The 23,996-nt window shown below is 53.8% G+C and overlaps 6 protein-coding genes across 6 annotated transcripts; 4 read left to right on the forward strand and 2 right to left on the reverse strand.

The window, feature by feature from the left end:
* Positions 1 to 2,560: 2,560 nt before the first annotated feature.
* J7T55_013920 (cutinase) lies at positions 2,561 to 3,378 on the forward strand (the record flags this gene model as incomplete). Its single annotated transcript, XM_053140841.1, has 3 exons — positions 2,561 to 2,761; positions 2,819 to 3,036; positions 3,111 to 3,378. 3 exons carry the CDS (start codon positions 2,561 to 2,563, stop codon positions 3,376 to 3,378), a joined length of 687 nt encoding a protein of 228 aa, XP_052996257.1.
* A 4,032-nt stretch (positions 3,379 to 7,410) lies between these two features.
* On the forward strand, positions 7,411 to 9,522 carry J7T55_013921 (major facilitator superfamily transporter; the record flags this gene model as incomplete). The annotated part of the gene is made up of 2 exons (XM_053140842.1): positions 7,411 to 7,593; positions 7,672 to 9,522. The coding sequence occupies 2 exons, from the start codon at positions 7,411 to 7,413 to the stop codon at positions 9,520 to 9,522; spliced, it is 2,034 nt and encodes a 677-aa protein (XP_052996258.1).
* A 1,895-nt stretch (positions 9,523 to 11,417) lies between these two features.
* On the forward strand, positions 11,418 to 12,838 carry J7T55_013922 (di-copper centre-containing protein; the record flags this gene model as incomplete). Its single annotated transcript, XM_053140843.1, has 4 exons — positions 11,418 to 11,807; positions 11,862 to 12,099; positions 12,165 to 12,425; positions 12,498 to 12,838. The coding sequence occupies 4 exons, from the start codon at positions 11,418 to 11,420 to the stop codon at positions 12,836 to 12,838; spliced, it is 1,230 nt and encodes a 409-aa protein (XP_052996259.1).
* A 2,295-nt stretch (positions 12,839 to 15,133) lies between these two features.
* On the reverse strand, positions 15,134 to 16,479 carry J7T55_013923 (erythrocyte band 7 integral membrane protein; the record flags this gene model as incomplete). Its single annotated transcript, XM_053140845.1, has 2 exons — positions 15,134 to 15,881; positions 15,956 to 16,479. The coding sequence occupies 2 exons, from the start codon at positions 16,477 to 16,479 to the stop codon at positions 15,134 to 15,136; spliced, it is 1,272 nt and encodes a 423-aa protein (XP_052996260.1).
* A 675-nt stretch (positions 16,480 to 17,154) lies between these two features.
* On the forward strand, positions 17,155 to 17,592 carry J7T55_013924 (uncharacterized protein; the record flags this gene model as incomplete). Its single annotated transcript, XM_053140846.1, has 1 exon — positions 17,155 to 17,592. One exon carries the CDS (start codon positions 17,155 to 17,157, stop codon positions 17,590 to 17,592), a length of 438 nt encoding a protein of 145 aa, XP_052996261.1.
* Positions 17,593 to 17,912: 320 nt separating this feature from the next.
* Positions 17,913 to 23,782, reverse strand: J7T55_013925 (uncharacterized protein; the record flags this gene model as incomplete). Its single annotated transcript, XM_053140847.1, has 5 exons — positions 17,913 to 20,468; positions 20,532 to 21,234; positions 21,357 to 23,181; positions 23,265 to 23,328; positions 23,714 to 23,782. 5 exons carry the CDS (start codon positions 23,780 to 23,782, stop codon positions 17,913 to 17,915), a joined length of 5,217 nt encoding a protein of 1,738 aa, XP_052996262.1.
* Between the last annotated feature and the right edge of the window lie 214 nt (positions 23,783 to 23,996).

Here is a 23,996-nt window from a genome sequence, read left to right on the forward strand (position 1 = left end):
AGAACCATGGGGGTGTTGGTCAAGGCCATCACGTTGGCGACCACTCCAGATCGGGAGACTGTCGATCAGAATACAAAGGTCCCTCAGTAATCAGCATTGTAAAATCCTTGGGGCGAAAACTTACACGACGACGCTGCCAAGGCCTTGACAATGAGCTCAAATGATTCGGCTTCGATGCAGTGCCGTAAGGCGCCTCACCTAGGTGCCTTTGACGCGCTCACCAGGCGGCCACATTGAGCGGCCCAGCCCATCCACACATGGCGCAACGCTGACGTGCCACACGTGGGAATTCTTCGGCAGCAAAGGGACAATACAACAGAGGTCGCGAAAAGGGTCGCATCGGTCCACGTTCTGTGGAGACGGACCTTGGTTCATCCTGGCGGGAGAAATGGCCCCAGGTGCCTCACAGCTGCAGATATATCATCTTACTGCTCGCAATGGAGAGAATTCTTGGCCCAATTTGAGTGGGCTTGCGCAACGATCGAAGCATTGTCTTTAACAAGTGGCGGTATGCGGGTAAGTGGCTGGCATGGGTGCGGAAGAATTCTAGAGCTATCTCCGAGAAAGATATCTATAGATCCGGGCTAGTTGGACAGTTGGTACATGCTCGGTCTCGCTCGCCTAGACTGCGGTGCCAGCCTGACGGGCATTCGATCGTGCCAGATATGGTCGTTGGAAGTGCTTACTGACGTGCATAGGTAGTGATGCAGGATTGATCAGCACCACATGGGAGCCGAGCACCAACTAAGTAGAGGCGTGGGAGATAGATCCTTCGAATCCCAACCGAGGCCTCGGCTCGCTACCGCGGTTCAATCAATGGCCCTTGCCCGCTTCGTGCCGCTTTTCAACTGCAGCACGGATGCGAATACATGCAGCGCAACGCTGCAGTTACCCAATAGAACTTCTAGAAAAGTTGTATAGCTTCCATGGCTCTTCCTTCTTGCTCAGCCCCCTGTTGTGTAACGTGTTAGCTCCGACTAGCCATATTCGGCGAGTTTTCAATGCTTCATAATGCCAGAACGAAATTGATAGCCGGCAAGTACCCCACAGCATGCTTGTTAAATGCCAGAACAGAGTCTGAATTCCATATACTGAGATGTATATCATTCAGATTGAATTTTCAGTTTATCAGCAGGACTGCTCAGTCACTGAATCGAATTTGACTACCAATTATACTACTTGAAGGTGTACAGAGAGCCAAATGTTTAGTTGAAAGAGACAGACGACCAGTTGATATGTCTCTATTTATCCTCGCAGTTCCTTCCTTCATATGTATAACACAATTGCCAGGCAGCACACCTGAGTTGTAATAACTAGTCGTAGTAAGGCCCGCATTAAGACTCTCAAGCCCTCATTTTGTATTATCTGGACTTGGCCCCTTTCACGAGGATCCCAAATCCAGGAGCCATACGGAGAGCTATACTCAATACTCATGGCTTATGGCTGATTCATTGCCAGAAGCGCAAAAGCTGCGCCTCCACCGTACACACACTGATGGCATGGATCTCGATCTCGATGCCCGTTAAAGTCAACAACGAAGGTTTGCTCTCCATTTTGTCAATGTGCCCTCGTCTGTCTAGTAGATTGTGGACCTCGGTCGGCTTAAAACAGGACTCGAGCGTTGCAGTGATGCCGGACCAGTTATATTAACATATTGAAGCCGAGGCTGTCTGTTTGGGAGCTTTTACGCAATATTTCTGACTTTTTCGAGGCATGTGTCTCCAAGACCACTAGAAGTCATGGCGAATTGGAATTGAAGAAAAGCTGTGTATGCTGTCGTGTAAGCAAGTGAACGATCTCGGGACTAGTCGTGGCGTTGAAAACTGAGACATTGGCAGGTTGAGTGTCATCCATCGTCGTCCAATGAGGCTGTGGAGGTTTCTGGGGTATAACGGTTCTTGTTATGGCATCGCGACGGACGATTGGTTGACAACCGAGTCGACCGAGCCCACCAGCAGCATTCTAGATCGTGTGCCGCATATTCCCCTCCTCCTGTAATTCGATGTTGTATTCTGCTTTGTTGTCGAGAGTCTTGTCCCGAGGCTCTTGTATTGGCTGCAACCAAGTGGACTGCGGAGGCCCCTCCGACTATTCCCCAATTCGATGTTGTGTCGCGAAACGTCGGCCCTAGTGTAACATGCACTTTCCTTGGAGCGTCCAATCCACCAACTCAGGAGCAACAACGATTAGTCTTGATTGTAGATGCGACTGGCCGACGACTCTCACGAGCATCTACACGATTTGATGGGTGGTGGTCATCACCAGTGTTCTGGTCATCAAAGGAGGTCGAGGTGCAGACTACCTGGAGACGCCTATCATGAGTGCCAATTCAGTGGTTATGAGGCATCGTAGGTGTAGCAAGATGAGAGACTCTGAAAAAAGATAAATAGCCTCATGATATCCCTCTCAAAACATAAGGAGTCTTTTGCTTGCCAGACTCAAGCTCGCGCTCAGTTCTGAAGCCTCATTCTCTCGCTCCCAGCCCAGCTAGCTACCCAACTCGCTCTTCCTCCAGATACTACTTTAGTTGGACTATCAACGCTGTTGAAATACTCTCAAAATGAAGTTCTTCGCCATTCTCTCCCTGTGCGCCAACCTCATCGCCGCCGTCCCAGTCGAAGTTGTCGTCGAAGCCGGCGTCGCCGACCTCGAGATCCGCCAGACTGGCTTGACCCGCAACGAGCTCGAGTCTGGCAGCAGCTCCGCCTGCCCCAGGGTCATCTTCATCTTCGCCCGTGCCTCCACCGAGCTTGGTAACATGGTAAGCTATTTGCCATCAAGGAAATACCTAGACACTTCGTCTGATCTTGAGAAACAGGGAGGCAGCGCGGGCCCCACTGTCGCGGACGCCCTCGAGAGCCAGTATGGCGCCTCCCAGGTCTGGGTGCAGGGCGTTGGTGGACCGTACACCGCGGATCTGCCGTCCAACGCGCTCCCCGAGGGGACCAGCCAGGCCGCTATCAACGAAGCCAAGAGGCTGTTCACCCTGGCCAACACGAAGTGCCCCAACTCGGCCGTCGTAGCGGGCGGGTACAGGTAAGAGGGAACAATCACTTGCTGATCTTGATCGAGCCACCGACTAGATGCTAACATGGGCCGGGGGGAAACAGCCAAGGCACTGCCGTCATGGCATCGTCCATCTCAGAACTGAGCTCAACTATCCAGGACCAGATCAAGGGCGTCGTGTTGTTCGGGTACACCAAGAACCTGCAGAATGCCGGCCGCATCCCGAACTTCCCGACGTCCAAGACCGAGGTCTACTGCGCCGCCACCGACGCCGTGTGCTTCGGGACACTTGTCATCCTGCCGGCCCACTTCTCATACCAGACTGAAGCTGCCGTGGATGCACCGCGCTTCCTGGCTGCCCGTATTGGTTGAGACACCGAGGTAAGGCAGGCTATGCCAGACTGCTCGGCCTTTGTGGGTGACTGACAGTCTTGAGATGAAGGCTGTTTGCAATTTTCTCAGTCTGGGCTGTGCCGCATTCATACTGATGGCAAAAATACTTCTGCCCCTTCTATGTGGGGAAAGCTGAAAAATGAGCTGGACTATTGAAACGCTGGATCGGGTGTCGCTCTTTCTCTTCTGTCACTCTCTTACTGCCACTCGCTTCTGTAGTTAGTTCTACGATAACTTGCAAGTACTTTGATGGATTTGACACTCTGCAAAATCTGCCCTAAGCTGCTTGAGACATATCACTGAGCCTCTGTCTCTATGTTGTATTGTTCCGTCTTGAAAGCAGGTCGGACCACGGCAATCGCATATCTCATTGGAATACCGGTATGTGCAAATCCTGCATCCCTGCAGAACATTGAGAATCAAGTAAGAAAAGATATTGGACAGTCTCCGAGAGACTCACTACAAGTATCTACTGCTTCTGATGTTGCGAGATATTATATTGGTGCAATCATTTGATAGGAGGGTTCAATAAATGCCGAAGACAGCTCCACAGAGATGAGACTGCTGACGGACAGGGTCTCGCCGTCATTTAGAATTGCATTCTGGTTCAGCATTTCCCCATTAATCTTGGACTTGAGGAAGATATTATTTCCTCTGAGACCTGAAGTCTGAAACACATAAGCCATTTATTTTTGGCATTTTCGTATTGGTTGATCTGGATCAATCTATTGAACGCCGAGGATTATCGACTGAGGTTTTCGGCGGTGGAAGGGAAGAAACAAGCAGGAAATGAAAGGCGCCAGGCATCAGGCGTCAGGCACCGCCCAACGAGAAGCATTTCTGTAACACCATTGGCTCACTGGACGCGACGGTGCACTCGGGAATGCATGGCCGGCTGCCGGCCATGTGGCGTGTGCAAGGCAGCCTCGTGGGTATTGAGTTGAAGATTTTGGCCGCGTGCAGGCACGGGAGAGAGAGAGAGAGACTGAGACAGGGCGAAAAGTGTTGCATCGCACCAGAAACAGGAGATGGCAGATGCGAGGTGCTGCTGCTGAGATCAGATGTCGGTATGTGCCGTGTGTCAGTTCCAAGAATGATTATTTTTAGAGACGTGCATGCAGGTGTGTGCGTGTGTGTGCGCGTGTGTGCGAGTGGGCTCGACTATTAGTTAAGCGCGCTCTGCAGCAAGTCGTCATCAAGGAACCTTGGGAGGCGTGAAACTCTGCCTGGGTAGGGTAGGTAAGCGAGCAACAAATGGATACTATACTATAGTACTGTAGTCAGCACCCACCGCCACGCTGCCGAGACAGCCGACACCTGTTCTCTTTGGCTGGTACCTACATAGCTACATAGTCTAGGTGGTTGGAAGAGAGCAAGGCAGGAAGGCTGGCTGACCCTCCAGGCGGTCCCTTTGTGCTGTGCTGTGCTGACCAGCAAGAACCAGATGGAGCAGGTCCCCTGTCCTGCCTGTGTCCGCTACTGGGAACCCGCCCTGAAAGTGGAGCTCAGCTCGCCCGTAAAACTGGACCAGGCTGGACTAGATTGGGTCAAATGGCAGGGAAGTTGATCCAAGATACGTACCTGGCACACGCCTGGATCTGGAGCTGGGCACGCTGGGCACTGCTGGGTAGCTAGGAGCTGGACCCTTGTCGGTGAAGCTCGAGCCACCGGCGCGTTGCGGGCAAGATCCTCCATTCACAATTCACACCCGCGCCTCTCCAGACTTCATCTCTCCTTCCAGCGTCAACCTCACCTCACCACTCTCGTCTTCGTCGCTTCGGCCCATACACGCCACACTCGCTTTTGGACCCCATCCCACGCCATGCCTAGCCATCCTCAACCGTCATTATTGCCGTAGTCTTGGCCTGGAATTCCCAAGCAATGGCCTCGCCCCTCGGGAACAACCTCATTTCCCCTGCAACGGCACAGCGCAAACGTGTGGATCAACATGACAGCGAAGGAGCTGCTGTGCCGCACCAAGCTAGCAACATGACTCCATCGTCGACTGATCCGCCGTTCTGCAGCACCCCAAGCACCAACAAAGCACCAACACCATTGTTGGCTTCCATGGTTGCTGGGCGATGAGCGGTCTACTGTCGCGCTGGCGGTTCCAGCATCACTACCCAGCCCGGCAACAACCTCCACCATGTTGATCAACGACACGGCAGACCGTCCGCCACCCGTTACCCCTACACGTCATCCACTTTGAACCCAAAGCTTTGGGTAACCGCTACTTGGTCCATATCGTTCCCACCTTGTGAAATGTGAGCCCAATACCCCCAGTCTGCTCCTTACCCGAGAGTCTGGGCCTGGCCATCTTGTCATGGGTTCTCGATGTAATCCTCGGCTCTTATCTGAGTATTTCTCGCGCCATGCGTACATCAATTGGAATGGCACCAGTCAGATCCAGAGGATATTTCTGTAACCAGCAGTTCTGGCGATGTCACCCACCTTTTGCCACAGCAACAGCCCTGCGCCGCTGGCCCCCAAATCTAACCCATCGTTCGTGGCTCGCGCAATCGCGGTTGCATACTCTGCCGGCCCGCGTAGCGGAGGTGGGCTCCAGTCTGCTGCACGTTGACATCTCCGAACCTCATACTCCACTCCCCGGGCAACGGCAAAACTCCGTCTGCTAATTCTGTACCAACCAACTGGGCTCCGTTTGGTGTTGTTGGTTGTTTGACCGCTCTGCAAACAGCTTGGCCAGTCCCACCCTCCGGCTCAGCCGCACACCATTTATCCCCAAGCTCGCAATCTTAGCAAGTCATGTAGCGAAGGGAAATACACACGCTGTGCCGCAAGCTTGATCAAACCCAAGCCGCTGCAATCTCGGTCTCTGGGCGAACATTTTCCGTCCTCAGAAAAGCAATACGCTCTACGCGTCCGCGTCTGACGGCAAGACCAGACATCCTTCCGGACACGACCTCACTGAAACACGTGCTGCAACCTGCAGGTGGGTGTTCTTGCGGCTGTGCAAAGTTACATTCTGCGTTGGTTTGGCGTGGCGTGGCACGGCGGCAGCTTCCTTCCTTCTCGCTGGGCTCCATGCCCGATGACACCTTGAGCCTTACCCAGCGGAGGATCCTGCAGTCAGCCTACTGCGGCTTGAGGAATAAATGCGGCATGCCCACTTGTTGCCGGCAATGATGTGAGACCATTGGTTCAATTAGGCGCTAGCTCCGATCTGGGTCACCAACATCCAGCTTGGGTTGTCTATCCATGCCTCAAAACGTGCGGCCCGCTGTTGATCAACGATCGGCCCTTTGTTGCCTTAGACGTTCTCGATCTAGATAGGGCCAAGCTCCCATGCTGGTAACACGCTCGCCCTACCCGAGTCGAGGCTGCCGCTGCAAGGCTTTGTTTTTCGCCCAAGTGGGCTGCAAATGCTCCGAACATTTTGGTGTTGTTTCTTTTTTGGGGGGCCAAGGAACCTGATGTTGCGGTCGGCTCCTTCTCACAGGACCCACCCATCTATCCCCAGCCTTGTTGGTGCTGTTGTCTGATGATGACGGCCAATGCTTTCCTTACTCCCAACGTATACTGCTCCATCGCTCCATAGGAGCCGTGAAATCCACCCGAGATGATTCCTATGGTCTCTGGTATAAGACCAGGTAAGATCTCTGCCCATTCCAACCTTGCTTCCATGAGCCCCGCCACACAGTAAGATCATCTTTCGATATCCATTCTAGACTCGACCTATACCTTATATTCTCGGTCTTGCCAATTTTTACCTGACTTGACCATCCCCATTGCTCACTACTTTCCACGGGCACATCTATACTTCCTTCACAACGCTGTGACCAGACAGCATACCAATACTTCCTACCGGCTCTTCTAATTTCGTCCTGTTCTGGAACAAAGGCTCATTAGTACATCTCTGTACCAACGGAGCATCAACCGCAATATCAAAGTCTGAAAATCATCCATCTTAAGAATTCATCATCTATAAGCCTCAATGATCTCCACCGCCGACAGCGCCCTCCTGCAGCTCCACTTCAGCAACGGGTCAGAATGGGCTTCTTCCAGCGCGACAGCAAGCAGCAGCCCGAGACCAAGCTTGAAGTGGTTGACGAGTCTCTTCGGCAAGAGACAGAATGGAAGCCAACAACTCACCAACTAATGATCATGGTCGCTCTGAGTGTCATCAGCTTCATGGTTTCACTCGACGCCTGTATCATTGTCACTTCACTTAGTGTAAGTGATACCACAACCTCTATATTATCTTGGCGGTTATCAATTCCGGAGCTGTGCTAACCTGATCCTCCTCGGCAGGCTATTGTGGAAGACCTTGGAGGAACTGCCACTCAGAGCTTCTGGGTTGGCACGGCCTATCTATTGTCAACATCGGTGGCCATGCCATTCCTGGCTTCAATATCAGATATCTTCGGCCGACCGATCCTTCTGATATTCTCTATTATAATGTTCACTATCGGCTCCATCATTTGCGCCACTGCGCCGGACATCGCTACACTCTTGGGCGGCCGCTCGATCCAGGGTATCGGAGGTGGAGGTATCATCGTTCTGAGTCTGGTAATCTTCACGGACATTGTTCCTCTCCGACAGCGACCCAAGTGGTACGGAACTGTCCAAGGAGCCTGGGCGCTGGGCAACTGCGTTGGACCCGTCCTAGGTGGAGCAATTGCCGACGGCACCACCTGGCGATGGGTATTCTACGTCATGTTTCCTTTCTGCGCCTTTGGCCTCATCTCCATCCCCTTCCTTCTCACTTTGAAGCCGAAGGTGGAGACGCTGGGACAGAAGCTCGCACGTGTCGACTGGATTGGCTCCGCTATCTTCATGACCTCCGCGACGTTGTTCCTCATAGCGATCTCATGGGGTGGTACCCAATTTGAGTGGTCCAGTGCGGCCACTATCGCACCTTTGCTCGTCGGCGCAATTGGCCTGCTGGGTACCGCGGCCTGGGAGAAATACATGGCGAAAGAGCCCTTCCTGAAGCATTCGCTGTTCTACAACGTTAGCGCCATCTCGACTTTTATCTGCAGCGCGGCGCAGGGCCTGGTTCTCTTCGGCCAGCTTTACTACGTTCCCTTTTATTTCATGTCGGTGCTGGCATACTCGCCTATTCACACTGGCCTGGCCCTCCTCCCGGTCATGCTGACCCTCGTGCCCGGGTCCATCATCACTGGTGTCTTGATCACCCGCTGGAACGGCTACCGCTGGCCCATCTGGTCGGGCTGGGTTGTCACGACTATTGGCTGCGGCCTGACCACAATGTGGGATGAAGACACCCCCATTGGAATCTGGGTCGTCACACTGATTCTCCTGGGCTTTGGCCATGGGGCTATCCTCAACGCCCAGAACTTTGCCTCGCAGGCCATCTGCAAGGACGGCGAGGAGGCGGCCGCGGCAGCCATGTACGGCTTCCTGCGACACTTCGGCACCGCGCTCGGCGTGGGAATCGGTGGCTCGGCCTTCCAGAACATCATGGCGCTCAAGCTGTCATGGACGGACGTGCCGGGCGGAGCCGAGATCGCCAAGAACGCCGAGGCGTTCATCGTGAAGCTGCTGGCCATGCCGTCCTCGCCCGAGAAGGACCAGATCATCGACGGCTACGTGTTCGGCTTCCGCGGCGTCTACAGCGTGTACCTGGGCATCAGCGGCGTCGCCTTCTTCATCAGCCTGCTCATCCGCCACTATGACATGAACAAGGAGCTTCTGACGGACCATCAGCTGCAGGACAACAACATTGCCCGCATCATGGACAAGCGGCTCTCCTCGTACCGCAACTCGCGCATGGACACCTCCACCTTCGCCGGCCTCAAGCAGCTCGACGTCGTCCAGGAGAGCCCTCAGGAGACGCTCAACGGCTCCAGGCGGCCGAGCGATGCCGAGACGAGGATCGGGAGCGGGACAGCGACGCCGCGGATCAAGGAGGAGGTCGAGGAGGAAGATCTGCCGCAGTTGCCGAAGCCGGTTGCGACGGTGTTGATCAATGAGATTGTAAAGACTGAGTCCCCGAAGACTGAGGTTGCGAAGGCTGAGACAGTGACTGCTGAAGAGGCAAATGCTCAAGCCGCAAAATCTGAGGCCGCAAAGCCTGAGGCCACAAAGCCTGAGGCCGTGAAGTCTGAAGAGACGAAACCTGAAAATACGAAGCCTTAGCCGGCTCCTGCTACATAATGTGTGATGATGACTGGGAGTTGGGGTGTATCTGTCTTACTGTCATGCTCTAATGTTTTCTATGTCTCGGAATGGGGTTTGGATCCGGATACCAAAGAGAGCAGCAACATTACCAAAATAGCGTGCCTTGAAATTAGCTTGGAAATACCATGAGTCCTGAATAACATTTTCACTCTTCCATCGTCCTGCGGCCCGACGTGTGTGAACGAACTGCCCTCCATGCACCCGGGCCTGACTCGGACCCGGGTTCGCAGCTTTCTCTTTCCCTTTTCATGCCCCACGCCCGGCCGGACAGGGGGGCAAAGTCTTCTTCTATTTTGACTTATCGGCCCCCCGGATCGACAATCTGTAATTGCGATCCTACAAGATGCCGAATGGGACTCGCAAGCAGCTGCGCGATGGGGAGGGGCAGAGTCGTCCGTCCGTCCTGAGTTGCCCCACCACACGCGATGACGAATCACCAAGGTCGCATCCGAGAGCTGTCAACGCGTTTCCTGTACTGCCGATCGTGTGCACCTGTGCCCTTCTTGGCCCACCTCGTCGACGCTTGTGCGCTTTGAAGGGGACGCGTTGCACGAAGGATCGTGCTGTGGGGTTGGGAGCATCGAGCGGTCTGTGTCTGCAGGTGTAGAGAGGGGGTCCTATGCACCTTGAGCGCTCGTGTTCTCTTATCGTCGCGACTGGTCATAAGCTCACGCTCGGCATAAGTGCCGTTATCAATTACAGATGCCGAGGATGGGGGTCCCTGAGTTTGATGCTGTTTGGATCTGAGTTGCGCTGTTTTAAGACGCTGGTGGCATTCATTTTTGGGAACATATTCGGGCAGAGACTGCTTCTTTGGTCCGGCAGCTGGGGGAGGTTGCCGTGCCAAGCAACATGGTCGGTGCGGGCCGTGGCTCTAATTGTTTGTTTGTGTTTAGGATGTGAGGATGTTTGGGATGAACAGTGGCTTAGCCTTGAAAGACTGGGGACAGTCGGAGATTCGCCCTCCACCAGTATAGTAAAGGCTTGATGGCTCGGCATTTGGAAGTGGGTACACAAGATAAAGCTTACGTGCCTGTATATCAGTTTGGACGTGGGTATATCAGGGATGCAAGTCAATCTAATCGCGCACAGCCCAGTGCTAAACGTGTTTGAACTTCGCGTCTAACCTCAGAGATAGAGTTCATGAACTCACGGATTGTGAATATCGTGCCCTATCTACCTATATTCTTTAGGGAATTCTTCGCGGATAGAACTTAAGTGAATAAGCAAGAATTGAGTGCTTAATTAGAACTCTATTCTTGGAACATCCATGTTCTCAGGAAACGATTCCTGTTAGCAGCTCGACCTCGCAAGGCATAACCCAGTTGCAAGAAGTCGGCCTTATGAATAGGGTAGGAGATGTGCAGATCCAGTCGTAGTAGTCGTAATAGGACGAGTCAAGGCGGAGCCCCGCCCGTTCTTCGAGCCTGCATACTCTCAAGGATCTGAGAAGAAATGGAACATTTTGGAGCTGTTACACTCCGGGATACTCGAGGAGATTCCTATGTCGAGCCACATAGTGATTACGAATCTCAACACACCGCACGGTTGGTAGGTGCTTCTAGACGTCCACTAGCAGTGTCATTCAGCCTCGACGGTATGCCTCGCTTCTGGATACCAACGCGTGGCTTGCATTTTGAAACAGGGTAGAGATATCTGAGAGATGTCGTCTTCGATTTGGCTGTCACTATCTGAAGACAACTAAACAGTATGATCGTTGTCGCACATATAAGACTTGGCCGTCAGTAGTCGGTCTTGTCTTCTGTTCCCATTAGATCCAAATCACACCTCCCACCTAATCAGCCTTGAATTTGGCTAGCCAATCTTTTCCGTGCACTCGTTCGAACACCAAGATGTATCTCAAGCAGTCACAATCTTTAATTCGCAGAGCCGTCCTCCTCGGACTAGCCACGTTCGCTGATGCCAGTCCTGTTCAAAAGGCCGCGTCGAGGTCAACATCGTTCGATCCAAGCAGTGCCACACAGGCTGATTTTGCCTCATACGCTCTGGAAGTGGCGCAATCACGAGCCTCAAACTCGTCGACTTGCAGCCCCGAGAACATTACCGTGCGGAAGCTTTGGGAGAACTTGAGCAGTGACGAGCGAATTGCCTACACCGACGCACTTAATTGCTTAATAGAGAAGCCGGCCAAGACACCATCAGACTTGGCTGCCGGAGCAAAAACAAGGTACGACGATTTTATCGTCACCCACATCAACCAGACTCTGACTATACACGACACTGTAAGTCTTCCAATCCATGCCTCCATAGCAGAGAAATTCTGACGATTCGCACAGGCCAACTTCCTCGGCTGGCACCGCTGGTTCATCTGGGAGATGGAGCAGACCTTGCGAAGTGAATGCAACTATACGGGTTCCATCCCATACTGGGACTGGACAAAGACCGCCGAGGAAGGCTTCGCAAACTCAGAAATGTTTGACGGCTCCGCTACCTCGCTCTCTGGGAACGGCGCGCATGTGAACTACACAGACTCCGATGTCATCATCACTAACAACGGTACCTCTGCGGAGGTTGGTAAGTCTAACACGAGCTTTGTCTGCCAGACGGCCACCACTCAGAAAGCTGACATCTCTTTCCAGTGCTGCCCCATGGCACTGGCGGCGGGTGTGTGACCAGCGGACCATTTGCCAACATGACGGTCAACCTCGGCCCCGACGGTCTTCTGGTTATCAATGGCTCGGATGACTCCGGGTGGGAGTTCAACTACAACCCTCGCTGCTTCAAGCGTGACTTGACGGACTACGCGCTCCAGCGCTTCGCCAACACCTCGAGCGTGTTGACGCTCCTTCGAGACACGCAAGACATTTGGACCTTTGAGACGATCATGCAGGGCCCAGAGGGTGAGTACCACAACAAGCGTCATCACCTAGGGAAGAAGAGATAAAACTGTCTAACCACCTTTTCCTTCACAGGCGTGCCCGAGCTAGGCGTACACGGTGGCGGCCACTACGCACTGGGCGGCGACCCGGGCCGTGATGTCTACACCAGCCCCGGAGACCCGGCCTTCTGGTCACACCATGCCAACATCGACCGCGTCTGGTGGATGTGGCAGATGCAGGACCCCGACGTCCGCGCTGGGAATGTCTCCACGGCTGTGCGCGGCCCGCTGACCATGAACAACCTCTACGAACCGTACGGCAACGGCACTCTTCTGTCGGAGCAGAACCTTGGGTATGTGGCTGATTTGGAGACTGTGCCTCTGGGAGAACTTCTGTCTACTATTGATGGCAAGTTCTGTTACGTATACGAGTAACGGGGTCTTTCTTTTTTGTAGATGGCGTCTGCTGCACGCCGGCTTGGGGTGTCCAGCGTTTGCATGTTCAAGGTTAGAGAGTGACGGCGTTGTGGCGCAATATGGTTGGGTTTGGAATTCGGGTAAACTTAATGGTAATCGTCGGAATCATAATGGTATATTGTACATTTGCCGTCGATGCTTAAATCACGTGTAGTAATAGTTCTTGAACACAAAAGCCCACATGCAGCATGCAGTACGAATCCGAAAGCTACACCTGTACTGGCAATACCTGGTCAATGTGATAGAAAAACCTGAAATTTCTCGCTAGGTACGAAACTACTGGTTCCAATCAAATCCCGACAGAATGTTCCCCACCGTTTGACCACGCCTCACTGAGCCATTCCATTCCACGTACTACATCGTGCCATGGCTCCTTCTCTCTATCGACGGCTCTCATGACAGACCGCATTCTTTTTGAATTTGAATTTCAACGGTAGGTCTCTCCCCCTAATCTCTACGAACCTAAGATTCCAAATCAGCAAGTCGTTCGGAGAATACGGCGCACCATCCAGCAGGCACTGAGCTCGCCAACAGGGTAAATAAACACGTACAAGGAGTACAGCACTTGATCGGTTTCATGAAATCATTGTCTGACTGGCGCTCGCCGGTCACATCACACGTCGTCTGACACGGGAGGTCCTCGGCGAGGTCGCATTCCCACCCGGACGTGTAGCACTTCTCGATCGAGAGGACGTCGGACTTGCACAGGTTCTCGTCCGCTTGTCAGCCTGCCATGGCTCCCAAGGCCATAGAGAGGAGGGCGATGGCGTGGGAAAACTGCATACTATCGTTTTGGAGTGGTCTATAAAGGCGTTGAATCGGCGAATAGCTGTCTGTCTGTTTGTTTGTAAATAATTGGATCTGTGCTTCGTAGCTTGCTTGATTATTGAGAAATACGTAGATAGTGCCAGCGCATGTGACGACATTCACATAAGCACATATATAGTTGTATATAGACTTTCTTCATCGGCCCTGTTCTTGTAACTATTCAATTTTGTTTCAGCCAAGTCTTGGTTGGCGGGCTCCACGAGGCAGACCTCCCTAGCATATTCACTACAGCCCCGTTAGGATATGTATTTATATATAAGGTTTCAGCCATCGAGTCAAGCGCTCTAGGTCTGGTATAGAAGTGTTCAACCAAAACCTTTGTTTCTAGAGACCAGGCCCGAGATAATACAGTGCGATCAGCCGCGCAGTCTGAGCAGAATGCACTCGATCTCGCTCGTCCCTGGTGGCAGCGAACGAGTCAGCAGAAAATCCGAAGGTTTCTCAATTCCATCCGCTAATTAATGGTATAATTTATGACCCGTAAACAACAGTGACATCCGAGCTGTGTTCCACAGCGCCGGAGTTCGTCCGTCGCCTAGCTGTGGGCAGTCCTCGCCTCTTGAGGGTCTGATGACATCAAGCATCAGTGCTACTTGAGTATTGTGCCCTGCAAGCAGACAAAAGCCACCAATCGAGGCGGCTCACCTCCTTTTTTCTTTTCTCTTTTCTTTCTACACTCATCAATATACCTCTGATACCCCTCGGTTCCCAAGTTGTTGTTTACATTTGAAGAGTCAAGTTGGGAAAGATGGGATGGCGCCCCTTTAAGAGCCCGACAATGAAAGCCACACCGGTGTCTATGATCTGAAGCCTGGGCTGCTTGAACATGAGATCTGGAGTCATGCGGGGTTTTGAATGAGAGGGCCAGGCTCTTGGTGAGCGTCTGCGGAAGTAAAGGTCACTTTCGCATTGCGAGCAAACTGAGACGACAACAATACTGGAGGTCATAGGTGCATAGATTCAAGGAAACCAAGGTCCCTCCACCGACCAGAGAAAACAACGCCACGAATGACCGAACACAGTTTCATGAGATGTGGAATTTGTGAAGCCCGTCCTCGGGCATTCATGATGACCGATGAGTCGCGATGCCCCTAGCCTATGAGTACACAATACACACGTACACAGCATCAATGCTATCGCTTTTGTTTTCTCTCCCTTGCCGTCCGCTGTGAAAAAAAAACTCCTTTCCATCACAGAATATGGAAAGCTTGCCGTGCGCTTTGACCTATGTTGTACATGGAGAATACCAGAACCTATACGGGAGAGCCGTCTCGTTCCCTTATGCGGACCCACTCCTCAGCTGAACCCTTGACCGATGAAGGACGCAGACTCAGCGTCGGCGGCATCCTTCAATCTCTGCTTCTGGGCTTCGAGAGCGGCATCAATGATCTCCTCCACTCTTTCCAGGCGCTCTGAAAGGTCATCCTATCTCCTCGCGGCTTTGTCGAAGTCAGCGACGATGCTGTCCTTCTGAGAGACGGCCTCCGCCTCCTCGGCCTCGGTGATCTGGCCCTGCTCCAGCGCCTTCTTCGCCATGGCTTTGGACTGTGCGTCTCCGACCTTGCCGTACACGCTCAGCGCCGTGGCAATCATGCCGCCGATATCTCCGACGTTGCCAGGCACCACGACAGCAGTGCCCTCCTTGGCCAGCTTGCCAAACGCATCGACGTACTTCTCGGCAACCGTCAGGCTGACCGCGCCCTGCGCCGCTTCACGGCCCTGCTCGATGCTCTTCGCCACCGCGTCGATCCCCTGAGCCGTGGCCTTGGCCTTCAGCATGATGGCCTCGCTCTCACCGCTCGCACGGTTGATCTGCTCGGCCCGCAGCGCCTCGGAGGCCAGGATCACGCTCTGCTTCTTACCCTCGGCGATGTTGATTGCGCTCTGGCGCTGACCCTCGGACTCCAGGATCTCGGCGCGCTTGCTGCGCTCGGCCGTGACCTGCCTGTGCATGGCCTCGACGACGCCGGCCGGGGCGTGAATGTCGCGGATCTCGTAGCGCAGGCACGTGACACCCCAGGCCTGGGCGGCCTCGTTGATCGCGGCGGTAATGTTTGTGTTGAGGGCGGCGCGCTCCTTAAGGACGTGGTCGAGCGTCAGCTGGCCGATCTCGCTACGCATGGTGGTTTGGGCGAGCTGTGAGATGGCGTATTCGGCGTCTTCGACTCCGTAGCTGTAGAAAACACTGTGTCAGTACACCTGGAATACCCAGCGCAGAGCATGCGAGAGACCGTATCCTGGACATACCTCGCTTTGTAGGCATCAAAGACTCTTGTGTACAAGACACCGTCCAGGTCGAGCGTGACATTGTCGGCGGTAATGGCGCTCTGGCTGGGGATCTCGATGGCGATCTCCTTGAGCGACTTGACGTAGGCAATACGGTCGATAAATGGTACCAGGATGGCAAGACCAGGCTCGAGGATGCGGTTGAACTTGCCCATGCGCTCGACGATCCAGGCAGTCTGCTGCGGGACGAAGCGGATGATGGTGTTGGCGGGGAGGGATGGTTTCTGGAAGTAGGAGGTGGTCAGGCCAGGCCCGCCCGGGCCCGATATGCCTAATATTGAGGGGTTGGGAGCGCCATGTGTCGCGGACTGGGAGAAGCTTCGTGGTGTGGAGGAGGGCGAGGAGGAGCTCGGGAGCTTGTGGGTGGTGAGGCTGCGCGCAGCCGTGGATGCGAGCACGCGGGTCGAGTGTGCTGGTGCAGGCAGGGCGGCAACGCCTTGCCGTATGGCGGGCGCGAGGGCCCTTTGCATGGAGAGCATCGACATTGTCACCGGTGCTTCATCTGCTGCCGAGCCTCTGTGTGGTGGTCGAGTCGATATTAACGCGGTCGGATGTTGGTGTGCTGAGCTTGAGCTGATGCTGATCGCCAGCCGTCGCAGAAGAGCTTACACCTCAGCACCCACGGTACGTCAACTGGGGCTCTGCCTGTGTGTGTAGTGAACGGTGCCTGCCGCACCATCTTTTTCGAGCCGACGTCGGGCAAACGCTAAAGGGAATCATTCCGTCATGCCCAATCAAACGGAACGGATTGTAACGGCCGACAGAGCCGCAGCTTCCCTGCAGCAGAGCAGCCGAGGTGCTGGGGCGAACTAAGGCTTAGCGGCACCTCAGCTGGGGGATAGCGCCCTTTCCCCGGTGTTCAGGGCCCAAGACGCTACCTTCCTCCCTCCCTGCAGGGGCTTAGTAGGCGATCGACCGTCTTCACATGGAATTTGGATGATGATGCCCGCTGTCCTGTTGTGAGGTCATTGACTCTTTCACTAACACCGAGGTGAGGCAGCGGACTGAACAATTGAGCTAGATGGAAAGGAGACGATTCGAATAAGTAATCGGTAGGATCGTCTCGTACAAGATTTGTAAAATTCCAGTAAGTTTGCATTTCAATTCACGCACTGGCTTAAGTAGAGTCTATTATCAATATCCACATCCCCGCTCACATCATGGCATCCAAGCGAAACCCACTCCGCGACCTCACACCAACAGAGTCCGACTTAGACAACAACGAAACCACAGGCCAGGGGGAGAAGCTCCGCGAGAAAGCCACCAAGGCCCTCCACGGCCCCAACGCAAACCCATCCCAGCTAGGCGACCCTATAAGCCTCAAGGCCGAGGCAAGCGACAACATCCCCAAGCCTGACGAAGACGGGGCCCAGTCATCATCGTCAACATCATCACCGTCGCAGAGCGGCAGCAGCAGCAGCACAGGCGGCGGCGAGACGCTCCGCGAGAAGGCAGCCAAGAAGCTCCACGGACCGGACGCCAACCCGTCGCAGCTCGGCGACCCCATCAGTCTCAAGGCGGAGCAGAGCGACAATGTCCCCACGCCGAGCGAGGAGGGGGCTCACCCTGGGAAGAAGGGGAGATCGTCGAAGCTATGAGGACCTGGAGGGGGGTGTGCAGGTGGCTGAGGGCAGCAAGAAGGTCGAGTGGTCCTCCTTCTTGACCGGCGTCGTGCTCGGTTTCATCTCGCGCGGCCACGCCTCGCCTGCTAATTCTCAGTATAGACCTGGGAAGGCCTACCCATAATGATGATGATAATTATTATTTCTACTAAGCCTGGTCACCCGAGGGGAAAGAAACACCGCGGGTGAAATAGGGTCTCTACGCGTTGCTGTTCGGTTCTATTATGAAATCTTGTGCTCCCACATCCCTGACTCCGTGCCAAATGCATGCAAAGAAGATCCGGGCAATTACACGCTTACACACCCAGGCCCAACTCCCGGCCCACGACGTCCAATGAAGTAGTGACCAGCCCAATGACCTTGTCATCCGCGGGGTTCACCGTCGCCGCCTTAACCAAAAGTGGGTACAGGCTGTATAAGTGTCTAGCCCGCTCGCTGTCTACTTGAGAGAAGCCAGGGATAGCTTCAGGCTCGCTCTGTAGCTCGATGAGGCATCGCAGGATCCGCTCGAGCTCCTGTCTCTGCGACAGTGGCTGCGGCATGCGTCCGCGCAATGGTTGGTCGGCCACGAACGCACGCAGGGTCAGAGCACAGCGGAGGATCAGGTACGGCGCTGCTGTGCGTGCCAGGCGAACATGAAGTTCATGGGAAGGCTCCTTCACCTTCACTACCTTGCCGTTGCCTTGAGAGCTACCGGTACCCGTAGTGTCGGGGACCGGAGACTTGAGAGGATCCAGCGGCCCGGCAGCTGAGGCACCTGGTGGTGGGAAGCGAGGCGTCGGTGGCTGCAGGGTAATCTCGGGGCCCGCAGCGTTCGGGTCGTGCAATGAAACGATGTCAAAGAGCTCGTCTAGACACACATAGCTCATCTCCCTTCGCTGTGTGGGGCGTGGGTCAATTGTTCGTCCGTTGCGAGGTTTATAGAGCGCCGCCAACGCCTGACCCATGCTCTCGGTCCTATCATGGTTGCTCCCGAAAATAATATCTGCCTCTGAGGGTGCCGGTGCGTGTATAATGGACGTGCGGAATAGACCTTCAGCATATGCTCGACGCGTCTTGTCCGATATTGACTCGGACCCCAGAGATGGAATGATCAGCTCCTTAAGAGACCGAAAGGATGCGATGTCAAATTCCTGATCTCTTGCAATGTCTGAGTTCGCAGAGGCATTGTTGTAATTGGCTTTTATGATCCCGTTCGAAATGCTGACGATCACATCCCAAATCTCCTGTACTGTGGCCTGTGAAATCTTGGCTGCCTTCACTTGCGGTAGGGTGGATTCAAGCAAAGCCAAGACAGTGGTAGTCGCCATCTTCCACGGCTCTTCTGACTTGGTCACAATTCGGAAATCGTACTTCAGAGTGATCGGCTTTGAAAGGGCGGTCAAAGCATTCGAAAATGCGCCGCTCACATAGATGTCTGCATCTGTCGCGTTTGAGACAACATGGTGATGCAGAATATTCATACTCTCCTTGGACATGGCGATGTAGGTACGTTTCGACGTCGCAGGCTGATGCGCTCTCTCTTCATCAAAAGCAAGCGCAACGAAGTCTGCAACCTGAGAGATCATCGCTGATGGAACGCCAGAAATGTCTGTTCGCACGATCTTGAAGACCTCCAATATCCGGCCCTGCAAAGGGGTCAAGTACTCAATATCGCTGGCATACGACCCAGGCTGGGCTTGTTGCATTGCGTCTCGTAAAAGGCGGAGCATGCGCTTGACTCTTTCCACTGTGAGATCGGCCTGTATGAGACGGTACAGCTCCAGTAAAGCCTCGACCCAAGACATCAAGCATTTCTGCTTGTCATCGAAGTTTCCATCGCCTGTCTGTTCGCTTGCTGGGATGCCTCGTGACCAGAGGTCCCAAACTAGATCAATGGTCTTCTTGTCGAAGCTGGACTTGGATGATTCTTCGCATTTGGAGAGAATGTCTCCTAGACTGGAGAACGTTGCGCTGTTGATATCAAGGGCCTTAAAGTCAATCAAAGCAGCATAGTGATTGATCAAATCTTGCCATAAAGCCGTAAAAGCAGGGAACGATGTCAGAACGTCCAAGTAGTTGGCGAGGAGGTTTGAGACACCCTGCACAATAACGACGGCAGTCTCATTCCACTCTTGTTTTGTGTCGTCTTTGACGTCCTCGTTCCTCACGATTCGCAGTCTCTCTTCAATAGAAGAAAGCAATTTGAAGATGACATACTTGGTACATATCGACCAAGCCTGCGGTCCTAGAGTGCTACCGTAGGCGTGTATGATGCGAAGTAGTGTTTGTATAGCGCTATTTCGGAGCTCCAATCGTTGATCCGCCGTCACCGCGGTCAGACGCAGAAGGAGAAGCATCCAGAGTGCTGCACTAGAGCCGTCCTTTTCGGGATGTGAGGCGAGTGCAATCAGTGCTTCGTCTTTGCCGCCGCCTACCATGTCCTCGGTGATGGACATGGAATTGCTCTTTTCGGACAGGAAATCTGATATTGCCCAGAAAAAAGTAACGGTAGTGAGCGCAACATTGAGATCATCGTCCTGTGAGCAGAATTTGTAGAGGGTATCGACAAGTTGCAGGAAACACGTATTTGGCAGTGAAGACAAGAAATCGGAGCAGATGAGCTGAAGCGAGCCGAAGGATGCCTTAATCAGCTTGATTGACCTCGTCGATAGCTTGGTGCCAGTTTGCTTCTTATCAGAGCCAGAGACATTGTTCGGGAAGATACTGTCGATGATTTCAAAAGTTAGGTGCCAGCCATTGGTTAGGCTTTCACCGCAGTTTTCCAGAATAGTCTTGAGACCCTCGAGAACCACCCTGTGAATCTCGATGTCTGTAGAGTGGCTGGTGACTGAGACGTCTCGGTCCTCCGACTGTAACGGAAGAAGCGCATCTCGAAATGCCTCGAGGAGACGTAGTTGAATCGTTCCACGTACGTCTTCCGCCTGCGATGCCGTTGCATTGGCAGCCTCTAAAATTAGTCTAACGAGTATCTCTGCAGCCCGTGTTCTGACAGGGGCTGATATGGAGGTCGCACTAAGAGCATTGTTGAGCTCCGATACCAAAGGCTTCCAACCAGACACATCAGGCGGATGCACCAGAAGTCTCTCGAGGTTGATGCTGGCGAGGTCGCCTAGCTTGGCCAATGCGAACTGATCTGGCTGGACTGGACCAGATGTCATGCCTATGCCTGGCATTTTCCTGTGTTGGGAAGTTGGCGATGGAAGATTAGATGGAATTTCACCCTCTGGTATTGTTTCTGGCCGGGTGTCTTTCGCATTGAAAGGGAACTCTGATGTTGGCCGTTTCTCCAGAAGGGAGCAAACGGAGTTGACGACCTCTAAGAACGCGTTGTTGGGAAAATCGATCGTGCTTTCGAATAACCTCGACGCCGCAGTCTCGACGGCCTTAACCTCGGTGCCGAAATTGGCGAGGAGAGCAGTGGCCTCTTTATCCGCATTGGGATCAGGTCCTTTGGCAGCGGTGGGAGTCCTTCCAGCAGTCTTGCCGGTCGTGAACAAAACGAAATCGGCTTGCTGTAGTGTCTCAAGGATGATTTGCCACGACACCGACAGCGTGGGTCCCAAAGCGATGCCCAAATTCAGCAGCGCCCTTAGGCACAGAAGATTTCGAGTGTTTCTGCATCCGGTCAGTACATCATATTCTCTGTCCCCGCCGCCTAGGGTACTCTCAACTGTGGTCAATTGTTCCCAAGGGCGAACACATAAGTGGATACGTAAAGAAAACATTTAGGCACTCACAATGCAGACGCGCTGGCATCAAAAGATTGCGATCTTGGTTTCTCTGACGCACCCTGACTGACGAGGCTTTCCACACTCAAGAGACCCCGAGCATTGCCCAGAATACTGTTCCCCGTTGGCTCAGGCGCCGAAGAGGGTGCTGATTGTCGAGATTGCCCAGAGTTTATGCATGCGGTGAAAACATTCGGAGGAACGGCCGCCTTTCCAAGGGTTGTCAAGAAGGCGTCTCTTGGAGTTGCTAGCTGAAGCAGACCGGCCACATGAGCAAACCTCTGGAAAGCCCTGACTAGACCATGGTAGTATTCAGAGTCGAGTGCTGCGTATAGGAAGGCCGAGCATGTCGCCAGGATCGCTGGCCAGCATTCATCGATGATGCCTGCACAACTTTCGACGTCTGCATACAAGGGGTGCTCCTTAAGAGTGAGAGGGTTGACGGAAATCGGATTCTTCCTAAAAGAAGCCGACCTCTCCAGAAGACCTGGCCGGGGGGCAGGACTTTCAGACCGGTCATCGCTGCCACCTTCACCTGACAGGCCCTTGCCACGCCGTCGACTTCTATCGCTTGGCGCAGTCAGAGGCAGTATAAATTTGGCTAGACCTTCGGATAGCGATGTGATGCATGCAAGCGTCAGGCTATACACATAGGACTCGGGTATGGCAGGAGGATCAGTCTTATCGAGTTGGTCGATGCAGGGCACGCGCATGGAGCTCCATTGCGTGCTGATGCCTGTGTCATGAGCACCGCCTCCAACACCTGCTATCACTGAAACACTCACGCCGCTAGCATCAAGCACAGCTTGATCAGCAGACGTGGAATACGGGTTGGCAACAGGGATTGTTGACTGATGACCGAGCCCAATCACAACCGGCTTTTCAGTGCTGACCCGAACAAATGTTGCAGTCAAAGTCTTGAGGATATCCTTCTCCCCTTCTTTGGCATCATACATCCTGAAAATACGTCGAAGCAGAGCCGGCTCAGCGAATATGCCCCGAAAGACTTCCATGCATAATGATCTCTTCCACAAGGTTGTGTCTTGGTCCAATATCTTGGTGAGGATGTCCAGAGCTTCCCCACTCTCCTTAGGTATCAAAGCAACATGACGTCGTAGAAGTGTGTACAAGATGCGAAAGAGTCTGACGGAAGCAGCAAAGTGTGGCTTCCCGGAGAGAGTCTGGATGATGAACGGCATCACCTTGGTGCGTAGAATGTGGACCTGCTCGGGGTGGGTGGCAAATATGGCACCGTGGTTGGTCAGGGCGGATTCTATCAGCTCGAGACCAAAAGTCTGCGGAAGTCCATGGAACCTGAGGTACTCGGGACGTTGTGATTGCGTGAGAAGACAGAGGTCGTTGAATACGCGGAAGGCGTCCAGTGCCGCTGCCCTCAGTTGAACGTCGCCATCCTCTGCCGGGGCTTCTCCGACGAAAGGAGCGTCAGGAATCTTATCCTCTGCGACAACCTTGTCGAAGACGGTGACGACCAGCTGCTGCAGCGTTGCGGCTGATGTGTTGTTGACGATGGCATTTTTGCTGGACTGGAGAATGAAGCATATGTTCAATGCTGTCACCAAGAGATCATCCTTGATATCTGTAGAGTAATTCTGCAGAAGGGAAGGTAAGGCTTGGAGGATCTTGAGCTGAACATCAAGGCCAGCAGAGGTAGCCTCCCTCAGAGCCTCGAGGACGGGACTGAGCTTGGACCGTGGCAGGGCCTTGGAGACGATGAGACGTTGCAGACAGACGATGGCTATGCCGGTGAACTTTGCGTTCTTGGTGCCACATGCTATTATGAAAGGATTGACAAAGTTGGGCTTTTGTGAGAGTTCTGTACCATTCATTCAGTCAGTCGGATGGCCATGTGCAAGTTGAGCGCCTGCAGTGTGCAGTGCTTGGTGTTGCGATGCTCACCACGTCCAAACTGAGCCTCAGTCACACGGAGGCTCTTGAGTTCCTCGAGGGATTTCTCGGCAGCCTGTGCAGGACCAGTTAGCCAAATTCTTGGGATGGCACTCCAAGTGAACCACGTGCCTGTCTAAGGTCCTGGTGTTTTCGCTTGCTCTCAGTTATGAGGTTGTGGAGCTCCGTCGCGAGGAGCTGAGCGGACATGTTGGTCTTTTGAAGGGATCAAGATTCATGTCTCCTCTGCTGCAAATAAACGCCCAGTGAACAACGAGTGTTGGCGTGTCATCTGAAAATTGGAACCTTCTAAGGAGTCGCAAGTCGAGCGATCATGGCTCGCTCTGTGCTGGGGTGAAGCCCTGGACGTTACGTATGTCCAATATGTTACGTATACAGCACCGCAGGCTACTCGCTGATTCTCTGAAGCCAGATCGATTGCGGCCAGGGGCTCCGGAAACCGACCCGCCTTGCCTGCTTGCCTTGAGCTGACCCCTGCCCATGGCCTGGCTGGCGTCCTGCTGAGTCATCCTCCCGCCAGCGGTTTGAGACAGAGACACCCCACCTCCGTCACTCAGCGACAGGGGGGCAGGGAGGCACCCCGCTGGAGCTGGACTGCAACCTGCAACCGCGGATTGGATCGCAGCCAGCCTTCACTTGAAGCCATACATAGACACTTCCTTTCTCTATCTCTCACCGCACAGCCAGCCTTCGCAACGCTTCCTGTCGCGCGCCCTCTTCCTC

Source organism: Diaporthe amygdali (assembly GCF_026229845.1).
Source record: "Diaporthe amygdali strain CAA958 chromosome Unknown NODE_7_length_1459731_cov_64_868725, whole genome shotgun sequence".
NCBI lineage: Eukaryota > Fungi > Ascomycota > Sordariomycetes > Diaporthales > Diaporthaceae > Diaporthe > Diaporthe amygdali.